At 45.4% G+C, this 21385-nt stretch overlaps 1 protein-coding gene across 2 annotated transcripts in view; it reads left to right on the top strand.

Annotated features, from left to right (window-relative positions):
- PRKCB (protein kinase C beta) overlaps window positions 1-21385 on the top strand; it is a 226648-nt gene that overhangs the window by 186643 nt on the left and 18620 nt on the right. For both annotated transcript variants that reach the window (XM_088448218.1, XM_088448217.1), the window contains exons 10-15: window positions 8896-9072; window positions 11393-11484; window positions 14418-14480; window positions 16824-16962; window positions 18822-18902; window positions 19090-19197. In XM_088448218.1, the coding sequence (XP_088304344.1) occupies window positions 8896-9072; window positions 11393-11484; window positions 14418-14480; window positions 16824-16962; window positions 18822-18902; window positions 19090-19197 (660 nt within the window). The remainder of the gene's footprint in view (window positions 1-8895; window positions 9073-11392; window positions 11485-14417; window positions 14481-16823; window positions 16963-18821; window positions 18903-19089; window positions 19198-21385) is intronic.

The following is a 21385-nucleotide window of genomic DNA, read 5'->3' as shown; positions in this document are numbered from 1 at the left end:
AAAGACATGAATCAAGTCTCGTCCGAGCCTCAAGACTCAGACTCTTTCTTCCACAGGAGGTACGTCTCTCCCTACTATGCTAGCCCCAGCGCTCACATCTGGACAAGGGACGCCACTTTTGGATCCAGGACTGGGTCCTTCTTACCACCGATGTAAGCCTTTGTGGATGGGGGTGGTAACTTGTCATCTAACCTTTCAGAGCCATTGGATGCCTCAGGAGAGTCAGCTTTCCATCAACATCCTGGAACTTCGGGCCATATATAGGGCTCTGTTTCAGGCACAGCACCTCCTTCAGGGACGTCTGGTGAAGGTACAGTCGGACAATGCAACCGCTGTGGCCTACATAAACTAGTCAGGGAGCCATGCAGGAAGTCCGCTGCATTCTTTTTTGAGCGGAACATTAACTTCCAGCACTGTACGCTGTCTTCATCCCGGGCATTCAGAATTGGGAAGCAGACTTCCTAAGTCGTCAGGACGTCCATGGAGACGAGTGGGCACTGCATCCAGACGTCTTACAGCTTTTAGTCCGTTGTTGGGGCCTGCCAAACATCGACGTGATGGCGTCTCGTAACAATCATCAGCTTCCAAGTTATTGCTTCCACACCAGGGATCCAGAAGCTCTCCTAGTAGATGGACTAACTGTTCCTTGTGTCTTCCCGCCTAACTCAATGATCCTCGGGTTCTGTGTAGGTTCAAGCTGGAGGGATGCACTCTGATCCTGGTGGCACGGGATTTGCCTTGGCGTGTGTGGTATGCAGATGTACTGGGCTTCTCTATCGACGCCCCACTGTCTTCCCCTGCGGCCGGATCTTCTGTCTCAGGACCCATGTTTCCATCCAGATCTCAACTGTCTCGCTATGATCGGATGGCTCTTGAGACATCATCCTAAGAGCAAAAGGATTCTCTAGGAGGGTCGTTTGAACCATGCTGCATGCTTGGAAGCCTTCTTCGGTGCATATTTGTCATCGGGTTTGGCGTACCTATTTCTTGGTGTTCGACTAGGGGTCTTAACCCCAGGTCTTTCCGCCTTTCCTTTCTGCAGACAGGTCTGGATTTGGGCCTCTGACAGGTCTCGTCCTTGAAGGTTCAGCTTTCGGCCTTGTCTGCTATCTTCCAAAGGCAGATAGCTCTGCTGCCAGAAGTGCAAACCTTTTTCCAGGGAGTACTCCTTGTTCAGCCACTGTTCGTGTCTCCTGTGGCTCCCTAGGACCTGTCTTTAGTTCTCCGGGCTCTCCAGTGGGCTCCATTTGAGCCGTTGCAGACATTGGATTTATGTTGGCTCTCGTGGAAAACTGTTTTCTGTTAGCCATCGCGTCGGCCCGGAGGGTGTCAAATTTGAGCGCACTATCTTGTCGCTCCATGTCCTTGTTTTCCATTCACACAGGGCTGTTCTGCAGACCCACCTGTGCTACCTTCCTAAGGTGGTATCCCGCTTCCACAACAATCAGGAGATTGTGGTACCTAGCAGCCGATTCTTCTCAGCCAGAAGCTTCCTTTTGATGTGGTAAGGGCTCTTTTGGCTTTACGTCAAGAGGACCAGGGACATTTGCAAGTTTGATTCTCTGTTCGTCTTATATGACGTTCATAAGAGGGGATGGCTGGCTACTAAGCAGACCTTGGCCCGCTGGCTCAGCTTCACTATTCGCCAAGGTGAACCTTTCTACCTCAGCCGTGGGCTCATTTCACCCTGTCGGTGAGGATTTCTTGGGCAGCGTGCTGTGGAGCTTCTGCCGAACAGCTCTGTAACGCTGCCATGTTGTGGTCTGCTCATACATTCATCCAGATTTATGCCTTTGATACTTTTGCATCCGCGGACGCCACCTTCGGGCGTTCTGTGCTCACTGCAGCTCAGGAGCATCCCCGCCCATAGGGGACAGCTTTGGGACGTCCCAGTGTCATCCCTGTGCCCCCTAGTGGAGGAAGTAGAAAAAGAGACTTATGTTGCTTACCTGTTAAGTCTCTTTCTTTGATTCCATAGGGGGCACGGGGCGCCCACCCTGACGCACCTGTCTGCCGGGGTGTGTTTCCTTGGTTACCTGTCCGGCTGTACTTTCCATGGTTTGTATGGTTCTTGGTGTAGTGTATGCCGGACTTCCTTCTTCTCCTCTGCCTCGCTCTGCCGTGGGCTTGCAAACTAAACTGTTGACCTCTGGCTGGGGGCGGGGTATCGAGGAGAAGAGCCTGGGCTTGTGGGTAATTTCATTAACTATTTGGTGCCCAGTCTTTCCTCTCCAACTATACCCCAGTGTTCTCCCTGGTCCCCCTATGGAGTTGAAGAAAGAGATTTAAAAGGTAAGCAACAAGTCTCCTTTTTTTCCCCCGTCATATATTGCACTGGAATATGGCATCCCGTCTACGCTCTTTAAATGAGCTGCTTGGCAGAAATCAATGAAGATTGCTAAATTCATGTGTTTAGCCAAAGTTGCAGCAAGAGGGCACAAATACGGCAATAAATGAGTAACTCGTAGGCTGGAAACAACATTCAGTATATAAAAATTGCTGCAACAACGGTCATAACACTCGAATAAGTCAAGAAGGCAAGTGTTGGGTTCTGTAAGTAATAGTAAGGGAAGGAAAAGCACATGGGGAAGTGGGCCCTGCTCGTGAGAGCTGACATTCTAAAGATATATAGATATATATATTTATTTGTCTGTGTGTTTTTGTTTATTTATTTATTTTGCTTTCTGCATTGCTGTGCTGGTGAATAGATGCCTCGATCAGTTAAAACAGTCTTCCCAACAAAGCCACCACTCTCTGTTTTCTATATAGGTCACTGGGGTTAAAAATCGGTTAAGTGCCACATTTTTATACACACAGCCAGTGTGTATTACCGGTGTATTCGGTGATCTGCAGCTATTGTCTGTCCCTTTTCTCTCTCTCTCTGCTTTTGTTATATGGAGTCGCTGCCTCATCTCCCCTTTGTTCGCTCGCCAGCTTTCTTCCTCCTTGTCTGCAGACAGCTGCAGTGAGGAAACTTTCGTTTGTTTCTGTTTCAAAGATGTTCTTCCTCCCAGCGGCAGCCCTGGGAGAGGGGGGGGGGGGGGAGAGGATGAGCAGCTTAGGAAATAAATATCAATACCTCGTTTGGATTGTTGAGTTCACTTGACCCCTGAACACCCACAGGGACTTCAAACACAATCCTTTAAAAAATGGAAAAAAAAAGCTGTGGAGGTGATACGTTTAAACGGCTTCCAGCCTGGCAATCGCATCCGTTGTGAGCCAACAAATAGCTGAAAGAACACTTTTGTGTTTTTGAAAGTATTGTTGCCCCAAAAGCACAAGTAAAGGTTTGTCCTTCAACCCCGCTGTAGGAATGTATTTTTTTATTTTATTTTGTTGTTCTCGACTCTCTAGAGGGCATTCTATCGAGTAAAGTATTTTGTCAAATAGTTTAATGGTAACGGCTCACTCATAGAAGGCAATTCAGTTATCCGCGATGTGTGGCACACATTACGGAGAACTGTGGTAACCGAACATTGCACATTTTCCTAAATCCCCCCCCCCCCCGCCCACCTCTAGTTCCGGGGAAAGTATGCGATGTTGGTGGCCACAAGATGCCAGTGTTCTGACCGTTTCTCCAGCACTCTGCAGTCGTGGCCGCCAATAATTGAATTGCCCCATAGAGAGTTATTTACTAACATGGCATAATGGTAATGGGGGTTAGGGTCAGGCACTACCGGGGGAGAGGTGAGGTTTAGACTCCTACCCGGGAGGGTTAGGGGGAGGGGGGGGGTTAGGTTTAGGCACCCCTGGGGGCAGGTTAGGGTTATGCACTAGGGGGGAGGCTAGCGTTGGGCACCCCTAAAGGAGGGTTAGGGATAGCCTACTTGCCTCCCCTGTCGGGATCTTCAGCTGCCGGCGTCTGTATTTCATCTGATTGCTCTGGGAGCATTGCGGCTGATCAGTAGTATGCTGTTATCTGTATGATGCAAGTTGAAAACAAATGTCTGGTTGCTGATGTTTAAGTGAAGATTTGCACTATTAAGCCAGTGTTAATAAATAATCCCCAGAGGAGGTATCCCATTCTGCATTGTATCACGGTCATCGTCTGGCGGATACAGATTGCGCAGACAGTCCAGGGCTGCTAGGGGTGTTAGAAATGTACAATCGCCACTAACCCTGCATTCCTCATAGAGATCTGTTGTTATTTAGGACAGCCTGAGCTATGCTCATTTTCCGATGACCTCACACCATGGGCGGATGTAATGCCTGTTTGTGAGCACAATGTCCTAATGGAGATCATTTTAAAATGAAAACATCACACACAATCCTGTCGAACTTGCTAGCAACATAAGTTATTATTGAAAGCATCAATTTATTACACAGCGCTGTTCACTGAAGGGATCATGATACAAATAAATAATGAAATAGAACTTAGTAATGGCCCTGCCCAAATCAGGTTACAATCTAAGCGGTGTTGGGAACACGCGATACATAAGGGACTCGAATTAACAATCGTAGCTGATGGTGGGGAAAGTGGGTGTGGCTACTGCAAGGCAGCAGAATAATTGGGCACCAATAATCAAGCAGCCATTGGTGACTGGCGTTTCTGCATGGCTACCGGTGGTGTGGCGTGGCTATAATAATGCGCCACAGTGAAAGTGAGAGACATGACATATAAATGAGTCATTGTATAGATATTTGTAGTTCACAGGGAAGCCATGACCGTCCATCGTCCTTTATCTCAGCAATATGTCGCCCTTCTGCGTCTGGAGACTGTTTCTGCTCTTGTGCCACATGGGCAATCATGGGGAGGTTAGCCAGATTGCAGTAGCTGTGTCCCCAGTGTTTTTCTTGGGTATAGTTCTATATTTGTAAGAAGATAGTTTTGTGGGTGGTATAACACTGAGCCGCCACCCCTAACTGCGGTCCACATGACACCTGGTTGTGTTTACTTTTCACTTGTCAGCTGCTTTGTGCCAGATTGTGTCTTCCCCATACCATCAAAACATAGGGCTCACATCATTTCCTAATTACAAACTGAGGCCTATTGAGTAACAGACTGACTGTGCACATGGGGGTACAGATGGGAATGGCAGAGCAGGGACCTCCGGAAATAGAACATGTCACGGCTCTACTAGTCATCTCCCTAATACCCCTTTTACACCAGAGCAAAAACCTGGGTTATTGCTGGGTCTACCCAGGTCGCAGCTCAGTGTAAAAGGGTCTCTGAAAAATAACCCAGGTCAAGTGACCCAGCAATCCAACCCAGGTAGCTACCAGGGTTGGACCCAGGATGGACCCGGGTAATGGTGCAGTGTAAACTGTGCGACCCGGGTTATCCGACCTAGGTCATGCCAAAAATGAGCTGATTGGTGGTTGTGGAGCAGTCACCTCCCACTTTTTATGACCTCACAGGTTTAGCAGGACAGACCTGAGTTCAGTGTGAACAGGGCTGACCTGGGAGTAACCCAGATCGAAGGTGCAGTGTAAATGGGTCTGACCAGGGTTGGAACCATGTCCAAAAACCCAGGTCGGACCTGGGTTTTTGGTGGAAAAGTGTATAGTGAGTCCTTTGCTCCATAGGGATCAGTAATCCCTAAGGGAGTGCTGATCTCTTTTCTGCTCCCATGTTAGAAGCAAGTAAACAAAGACGTATGTACGTGGCCATAGGATCTTTTTCATAATCCTGTTAATTTGTGTTCATTGGGGGATTACATGGTGGGGAAAGATGCGTTGTGAGCAAAATATTTTGTGTAAGAAAAATGATTGCATTGGGACGCTGGGGAGCTATCGCCTGCAGTGGGACGCCGGGGAGCTGTCCCTGCACAGGGACGCCGGGGAGCTGTCCCTGCACTGGGACGCCGGGGAGCTGTCCCTGCACTGGGACGCCGGGGAGCTGTCCCTGCACTGGGACGCCGGGGAGCTGTCCCTGCACTGGGACGCCGGGGAGCTGTCCCTGCACTGGGACGCCGGGGAGCTGTCCCTGCACTGGGACGCCGGGGAGCTGTCCCTGCACTGGGACGCCGGGGAGCTGTCCCTGCACTGGGACGCCGGGGAGCTGTCCCTGCACTGGGACGCCGGGGAGCTGTCCCTGCACTGGGACGCCGGGGAGCTGTCCCTGCACTGGGACGCCGGGGAGCTGTCCCTGCACTGGGACGCCGGGGAGCTGTCCCTGCACTGGGACGCCGGGGAGCTGTCCCTGCACTGGGACGCCGGGGAGCTGTCCCTGCACTGGGACGCCGGGGAGCTGTCCCTGCACTGGGACGCCGGGGAGCTGTCCCTGCACTGGGACGCCGGGGAGCTGTCCCTGCACTGGGACGCCGGGGAGCTGTCCCTGCACAGGGACGCCGGGGAGCTGTCCCTGCACAGGGACGCCGGGGAGCTGTCCCTGCACAGGGACGCCGGGGAGCTGTCCCTGCACTGGGACGCCGGGGAGCTGTCCCTGCACTGGGACGCCGGGGAGCTGTCCCTGCACTGGGACGCCGGGGAGCTGTCCCTGCACTGGGACGCCGGGGAGCTGTCCCTGCACTGGGACGCCGGGGAGCTCTCTGCAGGTTCTACCCTGGAAAGTTATGACATCCGTAATCAAACACAGGCTTTATCTCACCAATAGTTTTTGTAAATAAGGGCCAGTGGCGCTACGTGTAGCTCATCTGCAAGTGGAAGAAAGGGAATAGGTGATCTTTCAGTAGATGGTGGTGCTGTAGTAAAAAAAACTATGAGATTACTTTATGGTGTTCTTCAGCCCGCTGTAAGTAACTCGGGTGTTACATTATAAGGTAGGTGCTGTTCAGTATACGATTTTTGAGGAAACATTGGTCACGGAAAAAGTATCTTATAAGAAATAGAGAATATGTACAGTATATGTGTTGGGAATTTACTGGCATAGCCTTGGGTCACTCTTACCTGGCAAGTCACCTGCTGCTATAGTACACTCTTATCTCAGGTAGGTGCGACATTTGCACATAGCATCGGCGTACACAGACGCTGCAGAGGCGACATTAGCGTACAGCGCAGAATTAGGCCTCATGTTATTTATTTTATAGCTAAAGTTTTCGCTAATGAGGTGTTTACATTTCTATATGTCAATTCTGCTGAACCTGCACCTGTTCACTTGATAAATCAAAGGTGCTGAATTAGGTTTCTGAGGTGTAGTCCTCCAGCAGCGAAATGGGATCTTGGAAAAGTAATAATAAAAACCACATAAATAAATAAAAACCCTCCCGAAACAATGCCACGCTGCTTCGGCACGGAATGAATTAAGTGGCTGCGCAAGTTGCATTTTGTCGATATCAAGAACAAGTTGGGTAGGTTTTCCAGTCTGGTGCTAGAATTGAAGCTTTTTAATGTCGTAAACAAAGCAGCGTATTCATCAGCAGAACTTGTCCTGTTGTTGTTGTTGAAGCTGACGACGAGCACCTAATCTGCCAGCCAGAGACAGGGGCGTGCGGCAGCTGGGGGAAGAAAGGCAGCGTTTTTTCCCAGATTCTCTCCTTTTAATTGAGCAAACATAAAGGAAAAAAATATTAAAAGGCGCGTCTGATGTGAGAAGAGCGTGTGACAGAACATTATAAATATGCTAATTATCCCCTCTACAGATGCGCGCTGTGAGCTGTGATTAGATGCCGCTCCTCACCTGCGAGAGATGGGCTCATTGTCTTGTGTAGAAAAGATAGCAGGTAGCCGGCAGCCGTTGTATCATTTCCCTGTTTTTATTCTTCTGCGACAACCAGATAACCCTGCCTGATCGCCGAGAGAGCCTGACTTACTTTCACCCGACATGCAATATCCAAATCAGATTTTATTTTATGTTTGCAGTAGAGGTTTGATGGTAAACGTGTCATTTTTAAAATGAATTTTTCTATAAAGATTTTTCATGGCAAGCTTCCATGTCATGTAATATATATATTTTTTTCTGCTTTTTCAAATTTCCTTTCCCTTCCTAAATGTGGAATACATCAACCTGTGCTTTGTCTGTGCGAAACATTCTAGGGTCACCTCTGAGATCTTGCCACCAGCCAGAGATTCCATCCGAGAGTTTCTGCCGTATGACGTCCTTTAGTTAAAGCTGCCCAGATAGAGATCGTGATCGATGATTGGGCCTGATTGCTGGATAGGTGGACCCTGGTACAGCTTGCCCACACATATAGTTAGGTTAAGGCCAATTTTTACAAACCCATCAATTTAATGATAGTGAAACACTGTTTTCAGGGCCGGATTAAGGATTGTGGGGACCATGGCCATTTGCAAAATGATTTGCTAGTTAACCTTAATGGCCATAATCATTTACTCCTCCATAATAATAAACTTCCCTCCAAATAAGATTTTGCATTAACCCTCTCATTACCTAATTGTTTTAGCAGTTCGGTTGTGCTAATGAACCAATCTCACTGAATCTCTGTCATGTGTCTACCCTTTACCCATAGTCCTCTGCTGTATATGTCCACTATGCTTTCTTTCACCCCTCTGCAGCAGGTTCCTGTCCTGAGGGCGAGGTGACAATCTTGCAGACAGGTTCTGAAGAAATGCAGTGTCTGCTTTGGGGTATTCATATACTGGCAGGGCCAGTGATGTCACAGCAGCTTAAATCACTGCAATCTCCCTTCCTAACTTGTTTCAGATTCCATTAAAATACATAAAAATAAAGATGCTTGGGAAGAGGGTTTGCAGTTGTCTATAATGGGGCAGAGTGTCACTCTTCTGCGTTTTTACAGAGCTGTGGTGGAGGGATAACACTGAATAATGTATTTTACCTTCGCCGTTGCTATCTGAAATTTTCAATTTTCTGGTTTAGTGGTCCTTTAAAGCCACAATGCATTTAAAGCAGCACTACCAAGCCCTCTGCGCTCCGTTACAAAACATACCCATAATCTTGCACATGAAGCCTGGAAGCAAATACTTTGTACTTTGTGTTCCAACGTAGTCTAATATTTCTCTCCTCCTTCCTCACAGGTTATACTTGCAGAAAGGAAGGGGGCGGCGGATGAGCTGTATGCAATAAAGATTCTAAAGAAGGACGTTGTGATTCAGGATGACGATGTTGAATGCACAATGGTTGAGAAGAGGGTGCTGGGACTGGCTGGGAAGCCGCCCTTCCTCACGCAGCTACATTCCTGCTTCCAGACCATGGTAAGAGATGGATGGGGAGGGCCTGACCCCCTGAAATCAGTTTGCGGAAGCAACAGTGAGAGAGGCTTCAGCCAACAGTGAGAGAGGCTTCAGCCAACAGTGAGAGAGGCTTCAGCCAACAGTGAGAGCTTCAGCATGCACTTCAGCCATAATTCAGATCACAGCTCACCTCTATTGTCTGGGCTGATCCATTTATCGCAGGAGTAGCAATCACTATGTACCAGTGACCTCATTGAGGCGTGAAGTTCACTAGTATTCTGAGGTTATTACTGGTGCTTCATGAATTTGACAGTCTGACTTCTCTGGCGTATTGGTTCAGTACACATAATGGCTTGCTCCACTGTGTTGTAGGGCACCAAGTACAGATGTGCCCTCTTACGCTTATGCCATGCGGAGTGAGACTCCTGGCGAGAGTAAACCACCAGGTCCCGTGCGCCAAGGATCTTCTCTTTTCGGAATTGTGTCTTAGTCACAATCGGATGCAAGAAACAGCTTCAAGAGATTGCACCGATTAATTTCATATGCGACACTTGTATGTTTTGTTGTGCATCTGAGGCAGACGGCGGAACTTGGAGCGAAAAAAATCTGCGGGCGCTGCATGGTAGCATTTATCAGATCCAGACTCTGTTGCACACTGAAATACATGTGTCACATATCAAATGAATCAGTGCAGTCCCGTGAAGCGGTTTGTCACATCTAATTGTGACAGACATTTTTTGGCAAAAAAGACGCCTAACGCAAGCCGCATTGCACGGGACCTGGCGCAATGAGGAGGACGGTTTGGCGCCGCTGCAGCAATAGTGTATGAAGACACATTACGTTTTGATTATACCGTCCCTTTAAACATGTTACAAATAATAATAAGTATAATTTGATGATATGGGCCCAGCAGCTAAGTAATATCCACCCAATCCATTTACCACAAAATTGGTTATTATTTATTTATTTCTTCATTTATCCTTACCCAACTGGTTATCTCCGTGATGATTGCTCATTGTGCCACCGCTCGGCTCTCTGCTCCAGCCTAATGGAAATAATGATTGATGGCCAGGCCGCCATGTTCCTGTAGCTGTCCTACCTTCCCCTATATGCTGTGCAGTAAAGCATTTAATAATTAAGACCTAGCCCTGTGAGGTGTATTAGAGTATAACCAAGTTGTATAGAGCAGTCACATTTTCACCATGCAGGGAAGGGGCTCTAGATCCACGCTGTTCAACAAGCTCCAGATTTGCCGACTGGTTAAGTGGGTCTTAATAAAAACACAACTTGTGACCATTATGGAGGGTGGGGTCATGAAGGGGTATGAGAAGATTAGGAGTGGATATACTGTAGAGCCATTCATTTAGAAGTACAGGTTGAGTCTCCCATATCAAAATATTCCGAAATACTGAATTTTTTTTTAGCATGACTGAGATAGTAAATCCTTTGCTTTTTGATGGTTCAATGTACACAAACTTTGTTTAAAGCACAAACTTATTATATATATTGCATAAAAATACCTTTAGGCTGTGTGTATAATGTGTATATGAAACATAAATGATTTTCATGTATGTAGACAAACTTTGTTTGAGCCACAAAGATTATTGAAATAATTGTATAAAATGACCTGCAGGCTGTGTGTACAAGGTGTATATAATACATAAATGCATTCTGTGTTTAGATTTGGGTCCTATTCCCAAGATATTTCATTATAGTAGGCAAATATTCCAAAATACGGAATATTCCGATATCCAAAATACCCCTGGTCCCAGGCATTTTGGATATGGGAGACTCAACCTGTAATACATAATTTTGAATAAATTCTTGTTTTGTTCTTCCTAATGTATTCATTTAGCTGGGTACACACTGGAGCTACGGGCATTCGTTCCGACATCAGAACAAATGCCCGTGAATAGTGATTGTGTGTCCACACTGGATGACTTTAATGAACGACGAACGATCACTGTTACGTCATTCATTAACAATGCACTGGCCGGCGCCACTAGCGATAACGCTAGGTTTGATGGCAGAATCATGTGTACACACTGAGCGATGTAGGGCTGTAAGTTATGAAAAAACGGCATATCGGCCCGACAACGCTCCACTGTGTACCTGGCTTTAGGGGCAGATATTGCACTTGGAAGGCATTTGGCCAACAGTTAGTTCTTTACATATGCATCAGTGGAAGCAGTGATTCTTGCAGGCAATAAAATAATTTTGCTAAATTGTTGAGCATTTGCACTTAGGAGTGTGTCTGTATGTTCCAGACTTGCTGTATTGTCTCCTCGATCTGCAGTGCGATCGGGCTCACTGTAATCATTTTTCCTATGGCTTTTTACAGGACCGCCTCTATTTTGTGATGGAATATGTAAATGGAGGGGACCTTATGTACCAAATCCAGCAAGTTGGTAGATTTAAGGAACCTCACGCAGTGTAAGTACAAGTAAGCGCTGAAGCTGGAAGATGCCATTGAGTTATCCATTTTGGAAAAATATAGGTTGGTTTTACAAGCTGATTACACCCACTATTACAAATTTTTATGTTTTTGGTGAAATTAGGCAACCAAAAATAAGATATTATTTACCAGCACTCAGTGGTTCATGCTGCACAAAGCAATGGCCTTCCTTCCCTCTGAATGAGTCTTGTTTGAGGTTGTCAGACCACCTCCCTTACAGACTTTTCTAATGAATGGGAACTCCATGGGGAGGGGCTTCGACAAACTGAACAAGGTCTGCCCAATCAAGAGAAGGAATCCCTCTCTAGATAAGTAAATTCCCAAGAGACCTGTCCGAAATACCAAATTACGCTGACAGATGCCAAGTAACACTTTTGACGTTTATTAACTATATCCTGAATCCTATCCATAAGGGTACCTTAATTTAGGTTTGTGACTTTATTTTTTAAAAGAATGGTTTTGGAAAATGGTGAGTTCTTTATCTACATTGCTCAAGCGAAAGGCTGAAAATCCCACAAGGGAAATATCTACATTTTTTGCTTTAAGAGAAGAAAGACTATAACCACAGAGTAATCACATGGAGGGGGGGAACGAGGGAACTGGGAATTGAGAATAGAAAACGAATTCCCTGGCTTCAGAAAGATATATTGGCTTTTTTTAAGTTAAAAATATTTTATGCTGACTTGTATATTATTCAGTATGGCTCCACATCGTTAATGTTTATCATTATCTATGCCTCACATAAATTGAAAAAATAAATAAATATATATATATTGTATATATACCATGTGTATGTGTGTATGTATATATATATATATATATATATATATATACACAAAAATACATTCATACATACAGTGCATCTGGAAAGTATTCACTACGCTTCTCTTTTTCCACATTTTGTTATGTTACAGCCTTATTCCAAAATGGAATAAATCCATTTTTGTCCTCCAAAATTCTACACACAATACCCCATAATGACAACGTGTAAAAAGTTTTTTTGCGATTTTTGCAAATTTAATAAAAAAATTCTGAATAAGAAATCACACGTACATAAGTATTCACAACCTTTGCTCAATACTTTGTTGATGCACCTTTGGCAGCAATTACAGCCTCAAGTATTTTTGTATATGATGCCACAAGCTTGGCATACCTATCTTTGTGCAGTTTCGCCCATTACTCTTTGCAGCACCTCTCAAGCTCCATCAGGTTGAATGGGAAGCGTCAGTGCACATCCATTTTCAGATCTCTCCAGAGATGTTCAATCGGATTCAAGTCTGGGCTCTGGCTGGGCCACTCAAGGACATTCACAGAGTTGTCCTGAAGCCACTCCTTTGATATCTTAGCTGTGTGCTTAGGGTCGTTGACCTACTAAAGGATGAACCGTCACCCCAGTTTGAGCTCAAGAGCGCTCTGGAACAGATTTTCATCCAGGATGTCTCTGTATATTGCTGCATTCATCTTTCCCTCTATCCTGACTAGTCTCCCAGTTCCTGCCGCTGAAAAACATCCCCACAGCATGATGCCACCACCATGCTTCACTATAGGGATGGTATTGGCCTGGTGATGAGCGGTGTCTGGTTTCCTCCAAACAGAACGCCTGGCATTCACGCCAAAGAGTTCAATCTTTGTCTCATCATGGTCTGAGAGTCCTTCAGGCGCATTTTGGCAAACTCCAGGGGGGCTGCCATGTGCTTTTTACTAAAGAATGGCTTCCATCTGGCCACTCTACCATACAGGCTTAATTGGTGGATTGCTGCAGAGATGGTTGTCCTTCTGGAAGGTTCTCCTCTCTCCACAGAGGAATGCTGTAGCTCTGACAGAGTGACTATCGGGTTCTTGGTCACCACCTGACTAGGGCCCTTCTACCCCGATCACTCAGTTTAGACGGCCGGCCAACTCTAGGAAGAGTACTGGTGTTTCCAAACTTCTTCCATTTACAGATGATGGAGGCCATTGTGCTCATTGGGACCTTCAAAGCACCAGATATTTTTCTGTACCGTTCCCCAGATTTGTGCTTCAAGACAATCCTGTCTCAGAGGTCTACAGACAATTCCTTGGACTTCATGCTTGGTTTGTACTCTGATATGCACTATCAAGTGTGGGACCTTATATAGACGGGTATATGCCTTTCAAAATCATGTCCAATCAACTGAATTTACCACAGGTGGACTCCAATTAAGCTGTAGGAACATCTCAAGGATGATCAGTGGAAACAGGATGCACCTAAGCCCAATTTTGAGCTTCATGGCAAAGGCCGTGAATACTTATGTACATGTGATTTCTTAGTGTTTCTTGTTTTAATAAATTTGAAAAATCTCAAAAAAAACTTCTTAATGTTGTCATTATGGGGCATTGTGTGTAGAATTTTGAGGACAAAAATTAATTTATTCCATTTTGGAATAAGGCTGTAACATAACAAAATGTGGAAAAAGTGAAGCGTAGTGAATACTTTCCAGATGCAGTGTGTGTGTGTGTGTATATGTATATGTATGTGTGTGTGTATATATATATTTAACATACACTTGGATCTGGTGCTCCAGCTAAAAAAGCCAAAGAGAGGACAAGTGCAGTAAACGGCAGACGTGGCGCTCCGGGACTTGTTATTCACAAAAAAAAACTGACTTCAAAAGAGTTACCAACATTTCAATTTATTGATGAACTGTCTTCAGGGATATTAGTATCCCTGAAGATGGTTTGTCAATACCTGTTCTTCATTAATGCTATAGGCATTTTGTATGGAGGATTGCTGAAGACTTGTTCCACGCCCTGCATCCTTCATGATTCATATTAATGGCAGCTGTAGTAGCCTCTCATTGCATGGTACATGATATATATTGGTGGCATCTAGCTTGTTTGTGCTCCAGTCCCACCATGCAACTAACTATGTCTCACATATCTTTCCACCTAGATTCTATGCAGCTGAAATAGCCATCGGCCTGCTGTTCCTGCACTGTAAGGGCATTGTATACCGGTAGGTCAAACACAAAATCGTACATCGGGGAACAATATATGATAGATTTGCTATTGTCTATGTATCTGTGTCTATCAGCACTTTATCATGTATGTATGTTTATGAAAGGCAGTCAGACTTCATCCTTTGGTGTAAGTCATCCATGCTGTGGATAGACTGCAGGTGGAATTATTATACCTCCTTACACCAGAGAGGCACTAGCCCCTTACCATAAAGCAAGTAGAGAGAGTTTTCAATATCGAACAAGAACAACTTTATTTAAAGACTTGTTTTAAAACCTATTTACAGCACAGCTGGTTAGATTTCTTGAGCAACTTCTCATAAAAGGTTCCGTTCCCCACCACACAAACATTTGTACAAAAATTTGAGGCAATTTTCAATTCAATTATTCCTGTCATTTGCACACAGTATTTTAGTGGGCTGCACCAATATTGAGACTATCCTTTCCCTAGGAGCGAAGGACATCATGGAGGCATGAGGTGCAACGTGCCTTATGGGATGTCACTAGTTCCTTCAGAATGGATAGGCTCTATGCTTATGAATAGTGATTCAGATCACTGTATGTAAGCGACAGGTATGTTAGAAAAATAATCATATTTGTGGATTACAGATGGACCATGATTTCCCCTAGCATGTGTCTCTGCTGGCTCGTCAATCAGCACCAATTAGGATGATTATGATCACACCTTTCCATTGGGATGAATAGATTTGCTTTGTCATCCCAGTGACACGCAAACATAGAATTTGAACTTGATTTTACCCCCAAGCCTGAGTTTTCTTTTATGCTGCTGTGAATTAGACTTTGTATAGCAAACTGTGGTACCAAGCTCCTATGTACGAACAGATATTAACCAGTGAATATTTTTGGTTTGATTATTAGGAAATAAATATTAACCGGGCAGTGTTTGCATTGAGTTGCCTTTTTCATTGAGTGTCGCCCACAAAGTCGATGTTCACAGAGTAAAGTAGTTTCTTTATTTGCTACTGAGTGAGCACTAAAAACCCTAGAGACTCGCATGACTCATGCGTTACACTGTGCACGCAGTGGCGCAGTTGAGATCTAGAGGCACAGTATCAGTAATGTGAAATGTGCTGGAGGGTGATTGGGAGGTGGCTTTTCCCGGGAGACACAGGTAGAGTATTATGTGCACAAAATACACATACAGGTGGCAGAGGGGTAGAGAGCGACTATGCGTGCGCTGTTCCTGCGGGGGGTCAGCATCATGGCAAAGAGGTGCAGGAAGTCGTTGAGAACCGATAAGACATTGGGGGCACGAAGAAATTGGCACCTGTATATTTAACAAGTAGCAGTATTTCTTTATGACTGTATAAATAACTGTAAATGAACAGATGAGTCCGTATCACTCTCAATCCAGCTGGAAGGAATACAGCAGACGTGGGGGGATGGTATGAGAAGGCTCGCTGGATCCACACCCGCACAAACAATGCGGCTTCATAATTCACTAATGGGTTGTGCTCCTCAGATGTATATTGTCCATTGGATAAACAATTGTGTTCATCTCCAGGAAGAATCTTCCTTTTATATGTGTGCACAAAGTACACGCGGGCCATAGTTATAATTGGATCCCTTGTTACTAATACTTTTGGTATATTGTAGTGCTCTGGGAATAATACACTGTGTGTATGTGAGACAGAATAAGAAACTCAGCTTTGTCCTTCTATAATCTTCTCTATTAGAACACATGCTGGGGAGGGTTAGGTTTAGGGTGCGGGGAGGGGGGTTAGGTTTAGGCACCCCTGAAGGGATGTTAGGGTTAGGAACTGGGGGGGAGGTTAGGCTTAGGCACCACTAAGGGAGGGTTAGGGGGGGGGGAGGGTTAGGGATAGCCTTTATACTTACCCTGTCGGGACCTCCATATGCCGGCCTTCCGGTGTCGGTATTTCATTCGCCAGGCTGACATCCGGCCGTATGACATACCGATTCCCTATATACACACACCAGCTTGCACCAAGCCGTCTGTTGCAGCGCTGTCAATGCTATATGTTATTGTTCTTTTAGTGCTGTTTTTAAGTACAGATTGATTCTCTTTATTTCAAATGAATCCTATTAATAAATATCTTGTGTCTTTGTGGAAATGAGTTAATCTGTTTTATATCCCAATTGTATTGACTTGGTTGCCTGTATTAATCATCATCTATTTAGGCACCTACGAGATTGCAGGATTACTACCATCTGTGTGGTGCCCATCGTAGAACAGTGCTGTACTTGCCTATGTGGTACTAGGGCAGCTCCCATGTGTCACGCCCTCTGTAACGCAGGTTTGCCCGTGTGGCATACGTGGTAGTGCAGGGTTGCCATTCTGTAATGCACTCTCCTCTCAGGGACCTGAAGCTGGACAATGTCATGCTGGACTCAGAAGGCCACATCAAGATTGCCGACTTCGGGATGTGTAAGGAAAATATTTGGGACGGAGTAACGACAAAGACGTTTTGCGGCACTCCGGATTACATTGCACCAGAGGTAAACTGACCCATAATGCCGCCGAGGCTCCACAATCTATCTGTGTAAGAGAGGCAAGATTAGGTTATCTCTGTATATGATTTAATGCATTTGTGTGTGTATAAATATATACACACACACCCTGAGGGCTCATTATGTTGTGGTACCTACAATGCTGCACTCTGTGGCATTAAGGTCTATGTTGCAGGCTGCTGTCCCCAGGGACCGGGCTTGTTGCCATGATTATCTCACATGGCATGTTCTAGATTAGACGGCTGGATGTGAGCTAATAATGTGCAGCATCATACAGTATATTCTTTTTTTTTTTTTTTTTTTTTTTTACTTTTATCTTTTTTAATATCTTTCCTCTTTACCATGGTACAATGCCATATACCTGAGGTGAAAAGGCTCCCTGGTATAGGTGTCACTATGAAGAATGAGCTCTCGAGGTTCTGCGGTTTTCTGAGAGCTCTATTCAGTTACATTGCAGCAGTGCAGCCAGCAGGCCCTACCATCGGTCTGCAGAGTGAGGCCCTCTGCTCTCACATTCACCTATAACTCTGTCAGGAACCTCAGTGCTGCGTGAGGCGTTTAGCTGAATAGTTAGTTAGCTCCTTTATTTCCATCATGTGACTGGGAGGTCAGAATACTGTGTGCATGTTATGTATGACCCCTAAAAGCAACGGAAAGGCTTAAGAAGAGGCATATGCCCATTCCGATGGGCAAGATGCAAATTAACCACATTTGGTCCAAAAATAAAACTATTTCAAATTAGGGAAATGCACTCGGATTAGTTCTGATTTTCCAGCCAAATTTGAATTTTTCCCACCAAATATCGGCTCTCTGAAAGAGGCAAAACATCATCTTTCATGGACAAACATCATCATTCCTGGACAAAAGCAGTGGTCGAAGTGGGGCGGTACTTCCCGGCCCCACTTAATTTTAGAGAATGCACCAGAGCTGGGATCTAGTATGGGATCCCAGCGCTGAAACAGTGGCAGCAATGTGTAGAGATGTGTCCCGCAGGGGACACATCTCAATCGCGGCAGCGGAGGTGCTGACATGTAGCCGGGACAAAGTACCTGGTCCCGGCTGCACTGTAAGCACCACGCACTGTGCGGCTGCCAGCCAATCACTAGGCTCGCAGCCGCCAGCCAATCGCGGGACTCGCGGCCGCCAGCCAATGGCAAGGCTCGCAGCCGCCAGCCAATGAGAAGCTGCCAAATGGCAGCTTCTCATTGGCTCATAGCGGCGCCAGGTAAACTGCAGTGAAGAAGACCAGAGGATCCCGGTGGCTCCACTCCAGCAGCGCAGGTAAGAGGGAATGTGAGAGAGGGGCAGACAGAGGGAGGCAGGCTAACTATTGTAGGGGGTGGAAAATAAAGGGAATCAGTAAAAGCAAGGTGTGAGAGAGGGGAGCAGGCAGGGAGAAGGGTGAGGGGGGTGTGGGGGGGAGGTAGAAGTACAATGGGGTGATATGGAAGCAGGGGCCCATAGGGGGGGGATTCAATCTCCATACCCCCACCTCTAAATTACCACTTTGAGCACTGGACAAAAGTCCATGAAAGATGATGTTTGTCCATGAATGATGACGTTTGTCCATGAATGATGACATTTTACGTCTTTATGAGACCCGATTTTTGGCGGGGAAAATCCGAACTAATCCAAGCTGCACATCCCTATTTGTAATTAGCGCTTTCTACTCTCAAATAAGTCAGGGGTATTTTCTAATGTAATAAGTAGGATATCTATTGAGCTCAGTTTATCATACATACTGTACTTTTGAATGGGAATAGGATTATTCCTGTTGGCAGGAGCGCATTGTACGTTTCGGGTGCTGGCAGATGTTTGTGTGGTAATAGTGTATTTCTGTGTTTTAGATCATTGCTTACCAGCCATACGGGAGGTCAGTGGATTGGTGGGCCTTCGGCATCCTGCTCTATGAGATGTTAGCCGGACAGGTGACTAAATTGGTTTAAACTACATTTTTCAATGCTTTAACTTGTCTCTGGTCACATTAAACTCATTAACCTCCTTTCTTCGTTACCCCTTTCCTTCATTGCTTGTGTTCTGTACCGTCTAAGTTTTTTAATCATGTGACTTGGAAGAGATGTGAGAGCTGCTGGTGACTACTTATCTCCTGTACAGGCTCCATTTGAAGGTGAGGATGAGGATGAACTATTCCAGTCCATTATGGAGCACAATGTAGCTTATCCCAAGTCTATGTCCAAGGAAGCTGTAGCTATATGCAAAGGAGTAAGTATCGGACTGATATTCAGCGCTCTTATTTTGTAGCATTATAAATGTGCCTGTCCTGAGAATTGAAAGAACCAGAGAGAGTCCTTTTTTATGGAAGTGGGTCATCTGGTATTGGCGTACATTAGCACATAGGATAATCTATACCGCCCCTGAAATGTATTGCAGAAACACATGGATACCTCCTAAAACACATTCCAGGAACATCCTACATTCACATTCTAAAAAACCTTTCTAGAACTAGCTCCAGAACCTCTGAGGAACCTCTAATACTAATTAATCCTAGAACATCTTGTAAATTTGTATGTGGATATTTCAGAAATCATCCCAGAACCTCCCAGAGAAGCGTCTTCAAACGCATTCCAGAACTGTACCCAAACTTTCTAGAACTCCTTCCAGAACATCATTCTAGAACTGTGCCCAAACTTTCTAGAACTCCTTCCAGAACATGAAGGGAACCTCTGCAAACGCATTCTACAACTGTACCATCCATATTCTCTGACTAGTACACAGCTATACCATGTGCCGTAATTATGAGATAGGTGCACAAAACTAAATCCTGCTTTAACCGCTTAGGCTAATATTTTTTTTTTACAAAAAATAAGACATTTTCAGTTTTTTATGACTGAATTAGTTCAAGAACATCTACTTAGAACTTATCCAACAGGAGTTTAGTTAAAAAAAAATATATATATATTTTTTTAAACACTTCTTATATATAGAATTTGCTTAGTCCCGAAACGCTCTTTGAATTTGAATATCTCAAAGACTAATTAAGATATTAATGTGATTCTTTTGTGACTGGTTTTAATCCGCAATAAATTACAGAATTTGGAATAAAACTGTATAAGATGAAAGAAAAAAAACAATCGAAGTGTCAAGAAAACTACCAGAACACTTAGCCGGCACAGTGACACGGGGGAAGCGGGATAGGGGTGACCGCCACCGGCTGTGGTTCTCACGCACTACTGGTGGTGTGTGCTCTCACCCGGCGCCCTAACCATGTGCGAACACTGTTAACGTTTTGCCCAGTTCGGCGATTGACCGCCTGGCTGCGTGACGTAGCTGTTACATAATGAGGGAGGGTGCGTGGGCAGCGCAACACGTGAGGCTAATGCCGTAGGGGGGGCACTCTTCCCTCGCCTACTTTCTCCAACACGTCGATTCCAGACTCGCAACTCCCAGCCAATCCTCACCGGGTTTACACCTCGAAAGCAAAACCTCATTTCTCTGCTTTCCACGAGAGCTGCCAGTAGCCGCTGGATGCTGGGAGACGGTGAGGCGGAGTAACCGTGCATTATCATTTGCATCTATAGGGGCTCAGCTTGCAATACCCCCTGGAAACTGCCCATTTTGCTTCACAGTCCTTGGCCAAATATATCCTCGCACTTACAAATTGGCGAACTGTTCCAATTAAAAAAAAAAAACATAAAAGGGCATGGCTTAGCCGGATATGTTTCACACGCATCTTTTATTACCTGATTCCATAGTATTTAACATATGATCTAGCAAAGCATTTTCCCCTAGTATGTTCTGGGTTCAAATTGGCGAAAGGTTCGTCAAGGGAATACTAGTAACATTAATATTGATTTTAATATCGACCAGAAATATATCAGACCATCGTGAATTGGCATTTCCATGGGGGGGGAGGGGGGGAACACCAGGGGCTGAGGGCTGCTTCATTTACATTTCCCGCCAGGTGGAGGGTACTGCCGGGCTGCCCGATCAGCAGTGATTGGCAGTACGGTAGACACAGGGGGGGATGCAAAGGAGACTGGAGTCCCCCCTGCCAGTGGGCGTTTTTGACTGGTTGCATTGTTTGCCACCATGTCAGGGAATGCACTGGTTGCAAACGATGTGACCACACCAGGCAAGGTGTTAGACGCCAAGGCATGGAAATTCAATTAGCCTGGAGGTACCGTCAGAACGTCTTGAATTAATATAATTTGGGTTACCCGGGAAGAAAACCTAAATGCACAGCTTTCATCATTCACGCAAGTCATATTGTTTGTCAATCCATTATCTCTTTTATGTTTTCTTTCTTTCTGTTAGTACTGTACCATGTATCTGTTTGAAACTCTTTATTTTTCACATTTCTAAGGAGCTGCTTTGTATCCTATTCATTCACTGTTGCTGCCCTTTTCTTGGGTCATGTCCCTTAAAGGTAATCCACAAGCTCCGAGCCTTG

Source organism: Taudactylus pleione, unplaced genomic scaffold (genome assembly GCF_031769625.1).
Source record: "Taudactylus pleione unplaced genomic scaffold, aTauple2 ptg000451l, whole genome shotgun sequence".
Taxonomy (NCBI): Eukaryota; Metazoa; Chordata; class Amphibia; order Anura; family Myobatrachidae; genus Taudactylus; species Taudactylus pleione.
The sequence above is the reverse complement of the archived record's forward strand: the minus strand, read 5'-3'. Positions and strand labels throughout refer to the sequence as shown.